Here is a 19,444-nt window from a genome sequence, read left to right on the forward strand (position 1 = left end):
ATTGGATGAGAAATAGATTATTTGACTCGTCTTCTTTTAATTTAATCATGAATTTATGACTAATTCAGGTTGAGATTCCTTTTGAGGAAGATGTTCTATAGCAGCCAGTATCTGATTTTAGTGGAGTGCAGAGTCTAATAAATGGTTGTCACGTTTGAAAATTGTACTAATTTTGTGATGTGATATTTCTGATTACACCATTTTTTAGTGCAAAACGGTAATCAGAATAACTAATCAGTATTACAATTTAATGGCATTCTTCTTTAGTAATAAATTAAAAATCTCATGTTCAACTTACATGGATGATAAAAAATATATTATATTTATATTAAGTTCGCCTAATTTATAAATGATTCGTTGTGTCACTTAGTGCAAAAGGCTAAACAGAATATGTTGGAAGTTCATGACCAACATTCATTGAAGTCTAACAGTTCTGGAAAATAATGATGAAATGACTCAGTTTAATGAGTCCCAAACTATACTAGAAGAAAATTAACAAATAAAAGTACCATTTCAAAAGCAATATTTCGTACGACGGTCAGATCACATGTTAGTCAAACGATCAAACCCGAAACTCTATGTTTGTATATCACCCAGACCTACTCGTTCTGCCCGTGTGAGAGGCGTTATATGAGTTTACGTCATAACGAAATTTCTCTCAATATCTTGACCTAAATTTGCCAAACTCAACTATATTGTAAGTTTACAACAGTTTGAGGAAAACGTCTAAATTTTTTGGGTTTGAGTAAAATGTGGAACATGCATTTAACTTTGACTTGGATGGTGAAAGAAACTTCACTCATTAAACAAGATCATTTGAAGTTTTAATCGATTGCAGAACTTGCACTAATCAGCAGTTCTTTCTTCCTATCCCGTTCCTTCTTCCTCTCTCCGGGTTTAACTGTTGGAAAATATTAGTATCTTCTGATTATTTGGGTTTGCTAGTTAGTTTAGTATATGAGCTTGGCCCATCCGAAATAGGATTTTTAGATTTTGCTCTCTATAAATATAACTTATAGTTTAGTATGAATAACAAGTTAGTCACGATGCAGTTTTAACATTCTTGTCTATTAATAAAATTCTTATTATATTGTAGACATGTTTGTTCTGCAATATTCAACTTAGTATCAGAACAGATTTGATCTTTTGATAGGTATCAATGTTGTTTGTTTGATATTCAAACTTGCCGTGCCCAGTTTTTCTGCAACCTGTCGCTGCTGTTGACTGAAGCCCAGAAACGTAACAACATCGATCAACTCCCACCATACTCGCCTCTTGCCCAGATTGCCATCCACTGCTGCACTCCCTGTACACGCATCCTCGCCGCCGCTCTGATATGCATCCACCGCCGCTGTTGTCCCATTAGGCACAGAATCCGCAGGTGCACCTGCCCACAGACCCATGTTCTGCAAGCCAGCCCTTGTTTTGAAGAAGTCAAGGAAAGAAATGAAGAAAAAGGCCAAAAAACAAAAAACAAAAAATATGAAGGAGAGAAAGGAAAATGTTAAAAAAAAAAAAAAAAAAAAACAATTGTTTGAGGTTTCGGCCCACACGGGCAAATAAGAAAAATGGGTTGTGGGCTGTTTGCCAGCCATAATTTGGTTTGATGTCTTTGACGCCCACATGAGTTGTTGGCTTGTTTGAGATTGTTTTGTGGCCGTCATTCGAGTGCTTAGAATTGTGACAATTTGGGTGATAGTGTTTGTGTTTGTTCAGTCATTGCTACAATTGAGATATGAAAATCTCATCCGTTTAGTGACAGGTATTTCCATACTCTCAACACTAGTAAGTCTGAATCAGAATCAATTTGCCAGCCAGAATAAGCTTGCCAGCTATAATCAGTTTGCTAATCCAGTCAAGTTCGTCAGTCAAGCCCAGTCAAGTTTGCAGTCTGCTAGTCCGCCTAACGGAGCTAGTCCGCATTTGCTTGTTTGCAAACCCTTTACCGCCATGAGTTTGACAGGGTGTTGGAAAATATTAGTATCTTATGATTATTTGGGTTTGCTAATTAGTTTAGTATATAGGCTTAGCCCATCCGAATTAGGGTTTCTAGATTTTACTCTCTATAAATATAGCTTACTTAGTCTCTTAAAGTTTTGTAGTCATTTTGACATTCTTGTCTATTAATAATATTCTTATTATTTTGTAGTCATGTTTGTTCCGCACTATGATATTCAACTTCAACACCTCTCTCTAGTTGGGTGGAGCCAGGCTATTATCCTTCTTGTCAATAACGGTCTAATTTTATATCTCCTATACTATTGAGCGTGTTGGTTGTGTTCACGGCGGTGGTAGTTCGGGTGAACATGTGGTTTGATTTGCAGGGATTTGAAGATCTGAAGCCATTGAGACTTTCTATCGGTTGGATTGTGTTTGCTGCGGCATACCCTTTGGAAGCTTCAACTCGATCCTTTAGTTTTGGGTTTGTGCATTACAACACAATGCCTTTCATTACGGTGAAGCACATGACCCCTAAGTTGAGGCCTTTGCCATTGCCATAGCAAATTTGATGCACACTTGCCCATATGGTTGCTTCAATATGAGGATTGCTGCTTCAATTTGCTGTGTTGCAATCCATGTAGCCTTGGTGTCCACAAATTTTATCTTTTTCCCAATCGGCGGAAACCTTTGGCGGTTGTTGGTGCTAAAGATTTTATGCCGGTTACTCATGGCTCTTGGTGGTGGGGATGACGACGATGTCCACAGTGGCTCTGTCGTGTCATGAGATCTGCAACTTTTGTTGTCCTTGCTAACCACACACCCCCGTGGCCATGCAGTCCACGCCTCCCGCCATGTTTGTATCGTGTCTTCTCTGTGGACAAGTCATCTGCTTTAGTTAAGTTTTAAGATTTTTTTTTTGTAGCGCTTTGAGCGGATTAGATTAGTAGGTTTTGTGTTACTCTTATGATCTAATTGTGTCGCTTATGCAATTTATGTGGCTTCGTTGTTGATAGCTTTATGTTAGGGTACCGGTGTTAGGCTGTCACGTTTACCGTCCTTTTTATAGTTTTACGCAGAATTTCTGTTTGTGATTGTTTATTGTGGTAGTCGAACAGGGTTTAAAATATTTGTATCTTGTGCGAACTATCTCCAGATCAAAAAATTGATCACTGGAAAAATTGTATTCATCTGACACCTCTTGTATTTAGTTATTCTCAGTATTGAAACACACTATCGCTTCTATCAAATAAAAATATCAAAAAAAAAAAAAAAAAATCTAATCCAAGCGGAATTTCACATTACTGAGTTGCCAACATCCTGCATTGAATGCCTTGTATCCGATTAGCGTGCCGAATGGCTGAAAAATTTGGGATTGCAGCTATACTAATCATTTGTCTAAGCAATCATGCAAATACATTTGTGAAATCTAAACACTTTGACTTTGTACGAGTTATGGGGGTCGGTTTTGTAGGTCATTTCGACAGCGTAGTTGGTGCACTTGATGTAAAATCTGAACGCTTTGATTTTCCCTAAATAGCTTGCTCTTTGTGGGAATTGAAATTTGCTGTCTTTTGGACATGAAATTTCCTAAACAAAGAGTCCGCAACTTCTTAATACTTAAAAAAATAAATTGTTATTAGTACTTCGAAAATCTCATTCTACACTCTTCACAAATATTTTTTTTCTTTCTAATTATAAAAAATTTAGAATATAAATTGAAAATTTTAAAGTGTCAATAACAACAATTCTTCAAAAAAATTGACAAAAAAAATTGTTCAATTAATTAAAGAAGAAATTAAGAAACCAATACATAAATTTTAATTTTGAAAATTACAATAATATTTTTAAATAAATAAAGACATGTTGATGTGGCTTTCTCGTTTAGCAGTTTAAACTGTACTGACTATTTCAGTTGGATAGAAGAAATAATCGTCGGATAATACTAACTAAATTAGTTGAGGCGTTTGTTGTTGTTTCGGATTAATTTGTCCATCAAATAATACGTCGGACTATAATAATTTTTTTAAAAAAAATCACATAATAACTGTTGTTAAAACGAAAACAAGAGAGAAAAACAGAAGGAAAAAAAAGTAATTAAACATCATTAAGACAAAATTTTAAAAAAAAATTAGAAAAAAAGAAAGGTGAAAAACCCAGGACTCTTCCCAGCGTGTCTTCCTTTCTTCACCATCTTGCCCACGCTTCAAATTCCACCCTTCCATACGAACCCACTTCCTCATTTCTTCAATCACCCAAAACCCACATCGATTCACCAACCAAAACAACTACTAATTAAATTGAAGATCCAAATTGATGAAGAAAAGAAATTTGTAACATCCCACATCGCTCAAGGGTGTGGATCCTGTAAGCCTTATATGTATATTCTCATCTCTGCCTAGCACGAGGCCTTTTGGGAACTCGCTTAACTACGTAGTTCATCTAATAGCAAATTGTCACATCCCCGCCCGGGTCCTCACCACATCCCGGGCTCGACTCCGTCGTAGCACGATATTGTCCGTTTTGGGCCCTTACCACACCCTCACGGTTTTGTTTATGGGAACTCACACAAGAACTTCCCAATGGGTCACCTATCCTGGGATTGCTCTCGCGCGAACTCGCTTAACTTCGGAGTTCTAATGAACTCGGAAGCCTGTGAGCTCCCAAAAGGCCTCGTGCTAGGTAGAGATGAGAATATACATATAAAGCTTACAGGATCCACACCCTTAGACGATGTGAGATGTTACAAATTAATTCGTGGCATGGTCCAATTTAACCGGAGCCATTGGAGTTGGATCCAACGCTGTTGGGGGCGGAAGATGACTGAGCTGCTAAGCCTGTTGTTGTTGACGATCAATCGGGCTTCTTGACCTTAACTACCTCTTCGTCCACATCGTCATGCTTTGACATCGACTGCTGAAACGTGACGAAACAGGAAGCGACGATCGATTGCAAAGGAGTGGCTGTCGACATTGAGAACCTGTCGAGGAATTGCTCTTGAAGATGGAGCGAATTCGCCAAGGAGTAGATCAATGAAATCGAAGAGGGAAATCGAGTGTGTTTTCGGTTAGCGCGCCAACTAATAATACCAAGCTTTTGGGTTGTATTAATTGTTCGGTGTCAATCGTACTAAATTTGATAGATGATATAATTAAGCAAATGTTTATTTAGTACGAAAGTGCACCAAATAACTGCTACTGTATTATTAATCTTATTAGATGCTTAATACAACGTGCCAAACGAGGGCTGAGTATCTTAATCAAAATCCTAAAAAGCATTTATGTCTGGTACAAAAAACTTTTTTGGACGTTTAAATCTAATTTAGCCTTTTACTATTGGGATTCTGAGTTTCTGACCCATTTTCCTACCCTCTCTCCCACGCCAAGCATCCTCCGCCGCCGACCACCCCCGCCCCCCCCCCCGGATTCCGCACCTTCGCCATCCTCTCCAGTATGTCTTCCCTTCACATTTCCCCAAACACCATTTCTCAGACTCTCAATCTCCGCCTTCGATTCAGCCCCAACTTAGGCGGGGAAGTCCGACTAATCAACGGCCGGAGACCGGTCACTGCCTGCCTCAGCGTGGACGTGGAAGCACCCAATACCGCCTCAAAACTAGATATTTTGAAGAGCAAGGAGGTTATGGAGACGGAGGCGAAGGTCCTGCTGCAGACCTACGCGAGGACTCCAGTGGTGCTCACCAGCGGCAAAGGTTGTAAATTATACGACACCGAGGGGCGAGAGTATTTGGACCTGAGCTCGGGGATCGCGGTGAACGCGCTCGGCCATGGCGACGAGGACTGGTTAAAGGCTGTGGTTGATCAGGCCGGAACCCTCACTCACGTCAGCAATCTCTACTATTCAATCCCTCAGGTTTGCCCTTATCTTAACTTGGATTATATTGCTTGTTTGGTTGCCGAGAAAGTGTGGGAAAATTGTAAAAGGTTGCATTGTGTGCATGAACGGCGTCGTTAGTCTGGTTTTGGACTTGTGGGTATCGCTTGGTTGCCGAGAAAGTGTAGGAAAAATGTGAAAGATTGCATTTTGCGTCTAAACGGCGTCGTTACTTTGATTATGGACTTATGGGAATTGGTTGGTGTAATGTAGGTGGAGCTAGCAAAGCGTCTGGTGGGTGCTAGTTTTGCAGACCGTGTGTTTTTCACGAATTCCGGAACCGAAGCGAACGAAGCAGCCATTAAATTTGCAAGGAAGTTTCAGAGACATGCTCACCCTGATGCGAAAGAGCCGGCCACGAGCTTCATATCTTTCACAAACAGCTTCCATGGGAGGACCATGGGCGCTCTTGCCTTGACTAGCAAAGAGCATTACAGGTCCCCTTTTGAGCCTGTCATGCCTGGCGTCACGTTTGTGGAGTATGGAAATATACAGGCTACCAAAGAACTGATTCAGCCTGGAAAGACTGCCGCTGTTTTCGTTGAGCCTATTCAGGGTGAAGGGGGGATTTACAGTGCTTCAAAGGAGTTTCTGCAGTTTCTGCGTACTGCTTGTGATGATGCCGGTGCTCTTCTGGTATTTGATGAGGTAAGCAGCAGCTGCATTGTATCTTCAGTTTGTGCCCTATTTGAACACACTACATGGTGTATTTTGTGCTGGCTTCTCTTGTTAAGATTAGCGCTTTAGTTTTATGATTTATGCAAAATGGTTCTGACTTGGTTTGGTAGGATGGTAATTGCACTGGATGATTCGATTTCATTGATCCGTTGGATAATGGTCGTTATGACCTCGAGCCATCGTGAAAATTTCACTAGTAAATGTGTTGTTTTTCCCCCTTTTCCAACATGAAATATGAATTCTCGCATAATGCATCTGATCTTCTTGTATTGGATTCTTCCTACACTCCCAATTCTTATATCGGGCAATGTTACTCTCATTGCTTCTTTATGTTACGATTTTATAAATTAGGGAGTGTGGATGTTACAATTTCGAATTCTCAAATGCCAAACTTCATGATTGTGCTCATCTTCCTTAATACATGACCATGTGCAGTATAGTGATTTCACTCGATACTATTTTACTTTGCATAGTACATAGGTAGTTGTTCTTGTCGTTGCTTTTACTTGTTAGTGTATTTTTAAAGTTGTTTCAGAGGGGCTTGTGACATTTTTGGTGTATAATAAGTTAAGGGTTTCACGTTTGAGTAATGCTCTCTTCGATGAAGTTTAAGAGCAATGCTTTCTTTTTTTGTAGGTTCAATGTGGTTTAGGTCGAACCGGCTATCTTTGGGCGCATGAGGCTTACGGTGTATTCCCAGATATCATGACACTGGCTAAGCCACTTGCTGGAGGACTTCCCATCGGAGCTGCATTGATGACTGAAAGAGTTGCTTCCGCCATAGCTTTTGGTGACCACGGAAGTACGTTTGCCGGTGCACCTCTTATCTGTAGTGCTGCCCTTGCCGTTCTTGAAAAAATATCCAATCGCAAGTTTTTGAATAGTGTCAGTAAGAAGGGTCTCTATTTCAAAAACATCTTAAAACAGAAGTTGGGAGGGAACCCACATGTTCGAGAAATACGTGGTCTCGGGCTTATTATCGGAATTGAATTGGATGTCTCGGCCTCACCAGTTGTGGATGCATGTCGAAACTCTGGCCTGTTGATACTGACTGCTGGAAAAGGCAATGTTCTGAGGCTCGTGCCTCCATTGATCATAACCGAGCAAGAGCTTGATGTTGCAGCTGACATTCTGTCTCAAGCTTTGACAGTACTTGATGAAACTACTTCAAATTAGGAGGATGAAATTGCATTTTGTTGTAGATGCTGCTTCTTAAGGTATTGTATTGATATTATTGTAATTTTGCAGCTCTTACGGCTTGCTTTGTTATTAGTAATCTCGATTGAAACCATCTGCTAAAAAAAAAATAATGTGGTGACATTACATCTAGTACGGATCCTTTTGGGTTGAGTTTTCTTGTTATTTGGGTTCTGCCTCAAGTTCCACAAAATTTCTCTCTTTTCCGAAAAGAATCAAAACTGGACGTTAAGCGTTCGATTAGTAATCTACAACTCCACACTGCATAAGACACCAGAATGCAGTAAAGAACAATTGAATGTAGAAGTTATATCATCTTTCAGGTTGCCAAGTTACGTTAAGATGGAAGCAATCTGGGAAACCTATATATTATTTTCTTACAAGCATTGCAGTAAAAATTTACAAAGGTATGTAATTACATCACATAACCAACAATTTTACCTGACCCTGCAAGCACTAGTCAGCGGGGACAAGTTGGAATTCAACTGTTTGCAGACCGAGCCTCTGCTTATTTTTGTGCAACAGCATGAATCGTTTGAAGATTGCAGCATAGTAGGAACCGCACAGAGTCAAGATATCCAACTTGAGCCGAAGAGCTAAAATGCAGACTCCTTTATCTTAAAATGATACACTGCCAAAGCACGCCCGGACTTCAAAGCTAGATTCTCATAGCCTTCACAAAGTTTCTGCACTTGGAACTACCACAACTTTCCCGTCCTGCTTACTTCACTGTGATTTTGTACTTTGTGGCTGGTTGTAGCAAAAAAATATGATGGCTATTGATCTTGAGTACTGTGTATATGCTCCTCAGCCTCCTCTTCACTTCACTGGCCGGACACCAACAGTTTTTACACGGAATCTATACTGAGGTTGAGAGTCCTCATCGTCATCGTCATCATCATCATCTTCACTAGAGTCATCTTCCACTCTGTCCCACCGTGCATAGTCCAGAGAAGAGTGTCCCTTTGGTTTCGGGATTGCTTGCCATCCTTTGTCTTTTTCTTTTTCAGACGATGCCTTGACGTGCTCTGCACGAGGGGCAACAACTTCAGCTGGGAAAGTGGTCTTTATCGAGTTACCTTTTGGATCCCTTCCCTGTGGAGAAACTTCCCTGTTTACTGGTGTCTTAGGGGGAATCACATTGGCGACAGCAGTTGTCTCATTAACCTCAGGAATCTGATCCCTTCGTGCACCTGAAAATACATCTTCTTTTCTTTGTATTGCTCCTCTTTCTCCTGATATCTATCTGGCTCTACTTCATCCTCCTCCTCGTCTTCCTCTTCTTCTAGCTCTGCTTCGGATTCAGGTATTGGAGCAAGTAACTTTCCTCAAGCAGAAAAAATGAACTCTTTACTCACGGCCATGAAAATGACAATTGCAAATTTATGACTTCAGCACCGACTGCACTGCTGCTGCTGATGGTGATGTTCATAAATGTAAATTTTTTTGGAACAGCGGTGCTCATAATTGCAAATACAATGATGACTATGATGCTAATAATTCAACAAAATCTCCCAAATGACACTGAACAAAAACCTAGATTTCGTTGGAAGGGTAGGGGCAAAAGTTCTCTTTCGCGTTTTAGACGCCAAATGCAAAACGATCTACTCTAACTGGCAACCAAACCTGTGCATCAATCTCAAAAGACCCCTAATCTTCGATTCTTATTTATTTTACCAGACAAGAAAATTCAATTAATGTGTAAAAAAAATAGCAGAAGGAAGAAGGGAATTATACCACTTGCGTCTTTAGACGGGCTTGAAGGTTTTGATAAACTTCCGATGATGGATTTAGCTCGATAAGTCGATGAACATCAAAGAGCGCTGAGTGATATTCCTTGAGGGTCACCAGGGTCTGCGCCCGCAACATCAGTGCTCCAGTGTGATTGTAATCAAGCTCAAGAACTGAGGTACATTCATCTGCGGCCTAAGATATAGTCGAATGAAGTCAACCAACAAATCCATTATTCCAACCATCAATTCCATATTTCTTTCTGCAAATCAAATCGAGAATCCAGAACGCGATTCTCAGCTGAACTCGTAATTAGAAAACACAAATTACTTGCCATAATCAACTCATTAAGATCAAAATTATGAAAACTGCGCAATTTTCAGCTGAATAATCGTGGCTTGAACTCTCAATATCCACACTTCCATTGCAATCATCGTTCGAAAATACGAATTGCTTGCTCTAATCAACTCGTAGAGATCAAAATTTTGATAAATCCACAATTTCGTACAGCAAGAGGGAAAAAAAAGCGCCAACCTTTTTGAAATCGTGGAGCTTCAAGAAGCAAGCAGCTCGGTTGCTGCGGAGGGCGATCTTCTGGGGTTTGGTCCTGGCCATGGACAGGGCTTCGGTGTAAAACCCTAGCGCCTCCGAGTAGCTACCTTCCCGGTACATCCGGTGGGCCCGCTCGATCCTGTTCACCGGCGTCACCGACGCCATCGCGTCCTCCTCCACCTCCGCTAGCCAATATCATCCGCCGGAAATTTCACAGAACTGGTCAGTGTTCGGTTGTTATTATTGCCACCAGCAAATCAATCGGAGAGAGATAGTGAGAGTTTTGGTTGGGGGAGATTTTGAATTGGTGATTTACAAAGCTGGAGAGTCTGAGACAGCGATTTTGACTTTTTATTTATTTGTTTAAATTTAATGGTGTCACGTGAGCGTGGCTGCCGGCACGTGAATTCAACCTGGCAAAACGAGTGCGTGTGTGTGAGGAGTTCAAACCCTATAAGTGGTTACAGTGTTAACAAGAAAAATACCACCAAATTACTAATTAGTTCAATGAATAAATTTAATTAATTCAATTAAAAAAAATCAGTATGAATATTTTTTCTTGTCATTTTTTTGAAATATATTACAAGGAGAAATTCTTTAAAAGGCGTTGAATACATACAAATAAAAGCAATCGTACTAAATGATAAAGTAAGAAGACATTTTCTCTGTTCTCTCTTCAAAAATGGAGAGAAAGCGAAAAGTGTGGTTCTGATAAAAAGTTGAAATGACATTTGATTTTTGTTAAAATGTGAGAGAAGATGAAATGAGACGAAACGTTGTGTTTTAATTAGTAAGGGAGTTTCAATTTCACGTAATTTGGTCATATTAAAACGATTGTAAATAAGTCAAATTTAGGTATTGTAGGCATCCCTTAAGTTAAATAACGACCTTAATGAGAGGTAGATGTGCCCTTAATTTTGTATTATGATCTTGTTTTCTTTTTGTAAATATTACAATCTTCAAAGGTAGGATCTATTTTTACGTTTCATATACATTTGTTAATTTTTTCATTAATCTTCTTCAATTTATTTCGTTTTGACGGTAAAAAATTAAGAGAATTGTGTGAAACATAGAAGTAGGTGTGTGGATCGCACTACCCTAAAGGTAATGGATCAACAACAGTATAAAACTTACTTTTCCGTTGAAATGCTTTGAACGCAATTCTCAGTAACTTAGAAATAGGGAACGTGAATGTTTTGGCTCACATCTTTATACCCTCAACATTCTTTGAATTGTCACGTTCGTATAAAAACTAATATTTAAAAAATCACATTTTTTTTTAGAGATTTTTAGAAACCATATTAAAGAACAAAGAAAATGACAAAAATAGAACACGTGTTACTTAATTCAAGCAAGGAGAACCCATCGGATGAGAGATCTCACGCATCTGACGTGGCAACGGTACAATGCCAATCAGAAAAATCGCAAAAGAAATTGGTTTATTTTTTGTATTGGTCGCAAAAGAATTATTGAAAAATCGCAAATTATGAAAAGAAGTCTGCACTGCATAAACCCTAAAATCCAAATTGGGAAGATTGGGTAGGATTTTGCCCTAGTGCTGCCGTCTTCGTCTATTCACAGGTAACGTTAACTTCTCCTAGCTTCGGTTTCGTGCTTTTAGCTTCTGCATTCGAACTTTCCTGCTCTTCGAATTCTTCGAGCCCTTTTGAGATTGTTTACGTAAATTAGCTCATTCGAAATCGTAAAAACACAAACCAAATATTGGGTTTTGTTTGTTTGGTTTGAATTATCTGTATCGGTACTTCTTTTTGTAGTCTCTGGAAGTTTGGGGTTTTGGGATAATCCTCTGTTTATCTTAATTCAATTTGGAAAAATAGGCTGCAGAAAAGAAGCGAGGGTGGATTTATGGATTAAATGGGGAAGAATATACGTATGTGTGTGTGTGTGTGTGTTCTAATTTTCGTTGGCTGGCGTTATATTTATATTTTGTGCAGTTTGATAGCTGTAATTTTGATTATACTCATAAGATGGGTTTTGCTTAATTTTTGGAGTTTTCGACTTTCATGTAACCAAAGAAATAACAAGGACACCATTCACTTCACTTGTGTACAAATTATGTTTTGCAACGATTGAGGTAGCTAAGTTGTTAAGTTGTCTAGATCTTTAGAATTCCTGCATGCACAATTTTGTTATTCTTTTGTTTTCAAACTTCTGATAAGAAGCTTGGTACTATTTCCGAGATAGAAATATGATATTGTTTTTATGGTTCAATTATGAGCGATAGTGGTTCTTCTTGTCTCGTGCATTGTAAGGGTGCGGTGAATTCGAGAAAATGGTGGCTTTTGATAGAGATGGTTCATGTTGTGCACTACATTGTTTTCCACTAGTGTATACAGATAGATAGCTTTTGAAGGACTTGAGAAGGATTGGAAGAACTCTAGACATTTGTCGCTTCAAATTGTCTTGCAATAGGGGCAGCATTGAATAAATCAATGAAGGATTATGATTTTCTGTTGAATATTTAGATTGTGACATTTGTTGTTATCATTTTGGTTTTGACCAGAAAACACCAAATTTGACCAATATGCATCATTATGCGAGAGTAAAAGAGAAATAGAAACTTCAGTCTCCATATGCAAATTCCACTGAAATGGAAGCAAAACTTTAAACTGTGGGGAAAGAGCTAGAATGCTTGTTTTTGTAGGAGATGTGGTGAACAAAGTAGAATATGCGGGGGGAAAATGTGTCTGGTTTTCTTATCTATGTGTACAGCCTATTTTAGTTTATTTTTCATTTTCAACTTTGTGATTACAACTACTTTTATTTATTTTGTTTTATCTTATTTCATATAGTCTTTCTGACCCATTTTGGTAATCCATGAACAGGAATCTGGTGGACTTTGGTGATATAGTCTTTACAGTTTTCAACAACAGAAGTTGTTATATCATTTTAATTTTAATTTGGTGAGCTGGGATACATATGGCTAGTTTTTCCCCTGCTGAAGCCACTCATCTTAAAGACATTCAGGACAGGATAGAGGAAGGATCCTGTTGGTACTTCTACAGAAAGGAAATTGAAGAAAATTCTCCATCTAGACGAGACGGCATTGACTTGAAGAAAGAGACATATTTACGCAAGTCATACTGTTCTTTTCTACAAGATTTGGGTATTAGACTTAAAGTGTGAGTTTTTGAGCATTATCTCTTATTTGTTTTCACTTTTCCTTTGTCTCAACCAATCAAATTTCTGTCAGTTGTTATTCCATCTTTAGTAGTATGTTTTTAATCTTAAACTAAGAATAAATCTATGTAACTCAATTGATTTTCTTTTTATTTCATTATTTGATATTGTTTAGGGCTTAGAGTTTAGGGTTTAGTCTTAGGGGATTTAGAGGTCTAAATCACTTAAACCCGCTAAGAAATGCAAAACCTTACTCTATAAACTCGAACATTCCCCACGCTATAGCTACTAAACCTTCTATCGAACAAAAAAAAAAAAAGTAGCTGTGCAGTATAAAGGAGACTTTTGTGACAAACGGATTGAATAAGTATTTGTTAATGGTTATGTATACATAGATAAGTGTATTGTTTAAATGTTATTCTAGAAGTGATAGTGCAGTATATATACTGTATCAATGGGTTTAATTGATAATAGTGATATAACATGATGGTGCATGTGTCTAATAAAAATTTCAAAGCATTAGTTGCTTTAGGAAAGAATTCCCTAGTGCTTTGTAGAGCACCTAATGAATTAAAAGTAGAAGAAGAAGCAGAATCATGTTTTCTTGGAACTTAACGAGTGGATGATGGGGTAGTTTCAAATGCAAAATGCAAAAGCATAACCCATTTGAAATGCAGTTCAGATTGAGGATGAACTTTTGGGTGTTGAGAATATCGCGTTTAAGAATGGGAAAAACAAGAACAAAACTCCGGAAATCGAAAAACAAATAACCAAGGTAAATAACACCAAGAATTTACATGGTTCGGCAATATGTGCCTACGTCCACGGGACAGCAACAACAATCTTTCACTATATCAATAATGAGTACAACCAATAATCTTGCCAAATCTCTAGAACTAGGACTTGACGAAAAACTTGAAAGAACAAGAACAAGAAATATACTATCTCTTTTCTTTTCTCTCGCACACACTTTACAATATTCTCTCACTCTAATCCCTTGATTGGTATACAATTTATTGCTTTGCTCCCTCCTCAAAACTAGCAGAATAGCCCCTTTATATGGACATGATAAAGGTCTTCTTCAATAAGGATTACTAATCCTAATTGGAATCTAGTTATGAAACCTTCTCCAATTGAGAAACTAACTCCAATTGGGAAAACAATTTAATCCTCTAAGACTATAATTCCTTATAGACGTAGGACAACTTATCATGGGCTGGAAAAAACCCAACATTGGGTGATATGAGAGCATTCTTACCTTAGGAACGTACTATGTTTGAATGCTTTCTTTAATCCTGATTTGTGTATGAATTGAATTAGGATTATTTAAGTCTTATGAGGGGAAAAAATCTAATTGAACACATATCCAATTCATACAGTTACCTGACAAAAGAGACGTGTTATTCTTTTAAAAGTCAGAAGAGGTTATTATGCATGTAAGTTTAGACATAGACATATTCATATATGTTTTGAAAAAACTAGTCATCAGCACTGAAGGTAGCCAGCATGCTCTTAGTCCCTTCTAAATGGTAATTTTGAAAACAGAATTAACTTTGAGTTGAATCTTACTCAATAGCCCTGTAGGTTTGATGAAATCCTCATGTTAACCACTGGAATTATTACTGCCAATATCCTACTATATAGTATGTTTATATATATCTTTTATCTTGTTTTGACTCATTGGTTCAGCATGATGAAGATCCTGAATAATTTGTTATGCAGACCCCAGTTGACAATTGCAACATCCATAATTTTCTGTCATCGATTCTTTCATCGTCAATCACACGCAAAGAATGATAGGAGGGTGAGTATTTGAAACCCGAATTCCCCTCCCCCTATAGTTTGCATTGTCTATTATTCTATGTCTGAGTTAGCTTTAGACTTTTTTACCGGGGGTGAATGCTCACCCATTAGTTACTACAAACTTGAAGATTCGTCTAACTTTTATTGTTCTTGTATTGCTAATGGCATGCAAGGCGATGGGAGAATAAATTGATGTCATAAATCCATGTACCTTGCAATTTGTATAACCAAGCCATGCTTTCTATTACAACTGTGGATTTCTGATGACTTTTATTACTGGAGCAATGGTATTAAGCCATTTAGCATATAAATCTTATCATACAGTTAGGGGATTCTCTTATTTGTTGGAGTATACGCAATGGCTCACAAATATGCCATGATGTTCTTGAAATCCCCATTATTTAGCCTCAAGTGTGCCGTAATCCCCAGTATCTGGGTCAGGGCAAATGACCTTGTCCACCCCTTTTTAAAGGATATATCTTGTCGTTTTACTTAGGTGGGATTTGGGGTGGGGGATAAAGTATTAAGGTTCATAAATGTGAAATCTGCAGGAGTCAATGTATCACAGAACTCTTTCTCAAACTTTACATTGTCGCTGTATAAAGGAAATAACCAGACTTACTTATATCATCGCAAAGTTCAATTTCAACCTTTGTATATGTGCACCTGTGGCGTACATGTGTCGTAGGAAGCAGGTAGAATTTAGGGTTTTATTAATATTGGTATAGAAAGAAGAGTCATGGACAAATGATTAAATTTTGTTCACTAAACTCAATTAAAATGTGCTGCAGACAATCGCGACAGTGTGTATGTTTCTTGCTGGGAAGGTTGAAGAAACTCCTCGGCCATTAAAGGATGTTATCCTTGTGTCTTATGAAATTATGCACAAGAAGGATCCTAAAGCAGTACAGAGGATCAAGCAAAAGGTATGTTTTACTAGAGTGTCTTTGTGCATGACACTCCTCTACCTCATCTATCACGATTTTATTGATGCTACTTATCTGGTATTAACTCATTCAGATCTTTATTATTTTGAAGGTGGTCATGGTGTGCGTAACATTGTTTTTTCTAGTCTACTATACAAAGTTATCAGCTGTTTTGCCTTATTTTTTTGTTATGGAATGACATGTCAACTAAAAACACCCGAGTGGTGGACTAGACATTTGCATACTTGTGTTGCAATTTTACAAAACAAGATGTTGTACTGTTTTCTTATAAACAAAAGTTTGTTTCTTATTTAAAAAATAATGAGCTGCTAAATCTTCTAGAGTGAACTTTGATTAACTGTTATTTTGGTATTTCTTTTTGTCTGAAAATGATACTATTGCATGATCCTAGAATGTGTATTCTCTATCTAATTCTGCTTGACTCGTGGCATAATCCAAGTTGAAATCCTGCAGGAGGTATATGAACAGCAGAAAGAATTAATTTTACTTGGTGAGAGGGTTGTTCTTGGGACTCTTGGTTTTGATCTTAATGTACTCCATCCATATAAACCCCTTGTTGAGGCGATAAAGAGATTCAAAGTAGCTCAAAATGCCCTTGCTCAAGTTGCATGGAATTTTGTTAATGATGGGTATGCCTATCATAGATCATATATGCTGTTTTTGGCCTTTGTTCATTCTGTTCCTGAAATTGGAATGTGCAATGCAGACTTCGGACATCTCTATGTTTGCAATTTAAACCCCAGCACATTGCAGCTGGTGCCATTTTTCTTGCTGCCAAGTTCTTAAGAGTGAAGCTCCCGTCAGATGGCGAGACAATCTGGTGGCAAGAGTTTGACGTCACCCCACGCCAATTGGAGGGTGGGTGTCCTCATTTTTAATTCACTAGGTGATGCTACAGAGCAATCAACAGTGTCCTTACCTTCTCACAAGTTCTTCATCACTCCAGACTACTCCTTTACTTGCATCCCTCTAATTATTTGTGTTACTTGATATAGATTGTAGGTTTGAGGATGAACTAAAAGAGTTTTAAACAAATTAAGAAAATTGTTAGATGATCATGTGATTGTATGGGTGTCAGCTCTAATTGTACACATTTATTTGTGCAGAAGTTAGCAATCAAATGTTGGAACTTTATGAACAAAATCGAGTTCCAGCTTCAAATCAAGTGGCAGATGGTGCAGGTAGTGGTGGCCCTAATCGGACTCCAGCCAAAGGTACAGCGAGCAATGAAGAACATGCTACAAGCAACAGTCATCTACACGCTGGAGGTACAAGGCCTGACACCTTGAAGCCTGCATCATCTATGCCAGCGCCTGAGCAGTCAGTTGTTGGAAATGATGACGGATCTCCTAGAACTACAAAATGTCGAAATAATGACTCCAGAAGTACTGAAACAAAATATGATCTGGACCAGAATGTTGATTTAGAATCCAAAGATAATCAACACGCTGCACCGTTGTCATCCAGCCAGGAGAAGATTAGAGATGCTCAAATCGTATCAGAATTTCAGTCAGAGGGACATGATGAAGAAGGTCAAGAAGATAATAGGAAACTTGATACAATAGAAACCCAGAAATTGAAGGACAAACAATTAGGTCAGAGCCTGGAAAATGGGCAAGGTTCACTTGGCCAGTCACCTCAAAATGTTATAAAGAAGATTGACAAAAACAAGGTGAAGGCAGCATTGGAAAAACGGCGGAAGAGCCAAGGGGATATGGATCGAAAAAAGGACTTGATGGATGAGGATGATCTGATTGAGAGGGAACTGGAAGATGGTATTGAACTGGGTTCTGGGAGTGAGAAAATCAAGGGAGATGGGAGTCAAAGCTTACCTAAGTCCTCAACTACACCAGAAAATGTGGACCTGCATCCAGGAAAACATCAAGAGGGTGTCTGGGATGATGGAACTGATCTAAATAATGTAGTAGGTGAGGTATCTGCACTCGCTGATGGTGGCCAAGGATCACCCATTTTAAGTGACCGCAAGAGAAAAGCAGTAACCCCTCCACTTGATGATGTAGAGAAGAAGCAGCGGCATGATTATGAACCTGGAACCCCGAACCATAATCATTTTGATCATAAAGAAGATCACAGCAGGGCGGGCCTGGTTGGACACACTGATATGGATCACGTAAGGCCAGTACAGGAAAATGCTGTCTGAGGTGGTGTGTACCGCTTGCAGTTGCTGAAGATGTCTTGATATAATCACTTGCAAGCTCTCTTCTTGTCCAAGTGTATGTTGTGATTTCTTCAGAGACCGTCCTTGGTATGCTCTTATCCGTTGGCTTCGGTGCCTTTACTGACATCCGTCTATTTCTTCCCCACTGTCATCATTTGCGGATATAAACATTGGGATGAATGCGAGGTCGACGAGACCATCTCATCTCATCTCATTCTAAGAATGTTTTCGACACTTTGTTGATGGAAATGGTTAAAGTAGGGAAGAAACTTTTGGCATATTGTTGAATCCATCAATTATATAATTCAATGATTAGCAAATTGTGCATCTTTTTTCCTCTGCATATGATCCATATTTGATTTGGTTTTCTGTTCCTTCTATACCTTCCCCCCTAATTTCGATGAATTTCGTGTACGCAATGGATTTCATCTTGTGTCTCACAGTACCTCAGTTCATCAACTTGCTCCGCTGACTTGTTAAGTTTTAATTACGAGATACTCGATTCATATTATTTGTACTGTGTTTTAATTATCAAAATTAGGTAGGCATTTAAAAGGGTGTATTCAATTTAGAGTTTATAAATCCTTATATTTGATAAAGTTATATTGACTTGTAGAGATTTTACGTTCGAGAGAATTTTCTCGTAGAGATTCTGAATTTGTTAAAACTTAAATACGCTCTAAAGTTCCTTTAAATTCACCAAAACCATCCACGGCATGCTTGCTTATAGTGGACGGAATGGGATGTGAGTGAGTGGGCATGGGATATCAACTCCAGTCTTGGATAATTCTATTACTTCGCTTCGAAGTTATGAGAAGGCATGGGATACCCATATACATTTTTTTTTTTCATTTTTCAGTCGTTAATAAATACATTAATGAGAATAATGCACATTTCTTACATTCATTCCTTACAAGAAAATATGTCATAAAATCAAAGGAAAATTAATAAAAATGGTTTGAAAATTTTGAGTTTTTGAATTTTAATAATAAGAACAAAATAAATGGTAAAGTAATAGAATTATGGTACTAGAATTGACTTTTTAATGTATAAATATGATTTTTCGTTAAAGTGAACAATACCAGAAGCTTTTCGTTAAAGTTCTTTAAAATTAAATCCTAATCGAATACATCTGTACTTTTAAGATGATTGCATTCATAGAAGGTTAAACAAAGCACGGATCCCTCCAAAATATTAGTTTCCAATGTATTGCTAGAACAATATTTTTTTTTTGTGTCTATAGCAACAGAGAGCTAGTCATTCAGAAATTTATTCATTTCTAAATGATAAAAAATCCTAAGTTTGAATATCTTAAATAGCAGTTCAATAATACAACGGTCGTCAGCTATGCATTATAAACTCTTCTAAAATTCTAATTGAACTTA

General features: G+C 38.1%; 3 protein-coding genes across 4 annotated transcripts; 2 read left to right on the top strand and 1 right to left on the bottom strand.

Annotated features, from left to right (window-relative positions):
• Window positions 1-5,266: 5,266 nt before the first annotated feature.
• Window positions 5,267-8,486, top strand: LOC103952020 (acetylornithine aminotransferase, mitochondrial-like). 2 transcript variants are annotated; one of them, XM_048569809.1, is made up of 4 exons: window positions 5,267-5,810; window positions 6,045-6,479; window positions 7,146-7,726; window positions 8,167-8,486. In XM_048569809.1, the coding sequence occupies exons 1-3, from the start codon at window positions 5,391-5,393 to the stop codon at window positions 7,683-7,685; spliced, it is 1,395 nt and encodes a 464-aa protein (XP_048425766.1). In that variant the 5' UTR covers window positions 5,267-5,390; the 3' UTR covers window positions 7,686-7,726; window positions 8,167-8,486. The 2 variants fall into 2 exon arrangements, with proteins under 2 accessions (XP_048425766.1, XP_048425765.1); XM_048569808.1 differs by lacking the exon at window positions 8,167-8,486 and having other exon boundaries at window positions 7,146-7,859.
• On the bottom strand, window positions 8,061-10,324 carry LOC103952019 (nucleolin-like). The gene is made up of 4 exons (XM_048569810.1): window positions 9,972-10,324; window positions 9,444-9,632; window positions 8,900-9,028; window positions 8,061-8,864 (listed from the first exon to the last, which is right to left on the bottom strand). The coding sequence occupies exons 1-4, from the start codon at window positions 10,152-10,154 to the stop codon at window positions 8,526-8,528; spliced, it is 840 nt and encodes a 279-aa protein (XP_048425767.1). The 5' UTR covers window positions 10,155-10,324; the 3' UTR covers window positions 8,061-8,525.
• Window positions 10,325-11,413: 1,089 nt separating this feature from the next.
• Window positions 11,414-18,041, top strand: LOC103952018 (cyclin-T1-5). The gene is made up of 7 exons (XM_009363548.3): window positions 11,414-11,570; window positions 12,836-13,132; window positions 14,853-14,934; window positions 15,725-15,859; window positions 16,334-16,509; window positions 16,587-16,738; window positions 16,987-18,041. The coding sequence occupies exons 2-7, from the start codon at window positions 12,930-12,932 to the stop codon at window positions 18,039-18,041; spliced, it is 1,803 nt and encodes a 600-aa protein (XP_009361823.2). The 5' UTR covers window positions 11,414-11,570; window positions 12,836-12,929.
• The last annotated feature ends 1,403 nt before the right edge of the window (window positions 18,042-19,444 follow it).

The sequence above is a fragment of a genome, unplaced genomic scaffold, assembly GCF_019419815.1.
Source record: "Pyrus x bretschneideri cultivar Hongxiangsu unplaced genomic scaffold, Pyrus_bretschneideri_v1 Contig50, whole genome shotgun sequence".
In the NCBI taxonomy this organism is placed as follows: Eukaryota; Viridiplantae; Streptophyta; class Magnoliopsida; order Rosales; family Rosaceae; genus Pyrus; species Pyrus x bretschneideri.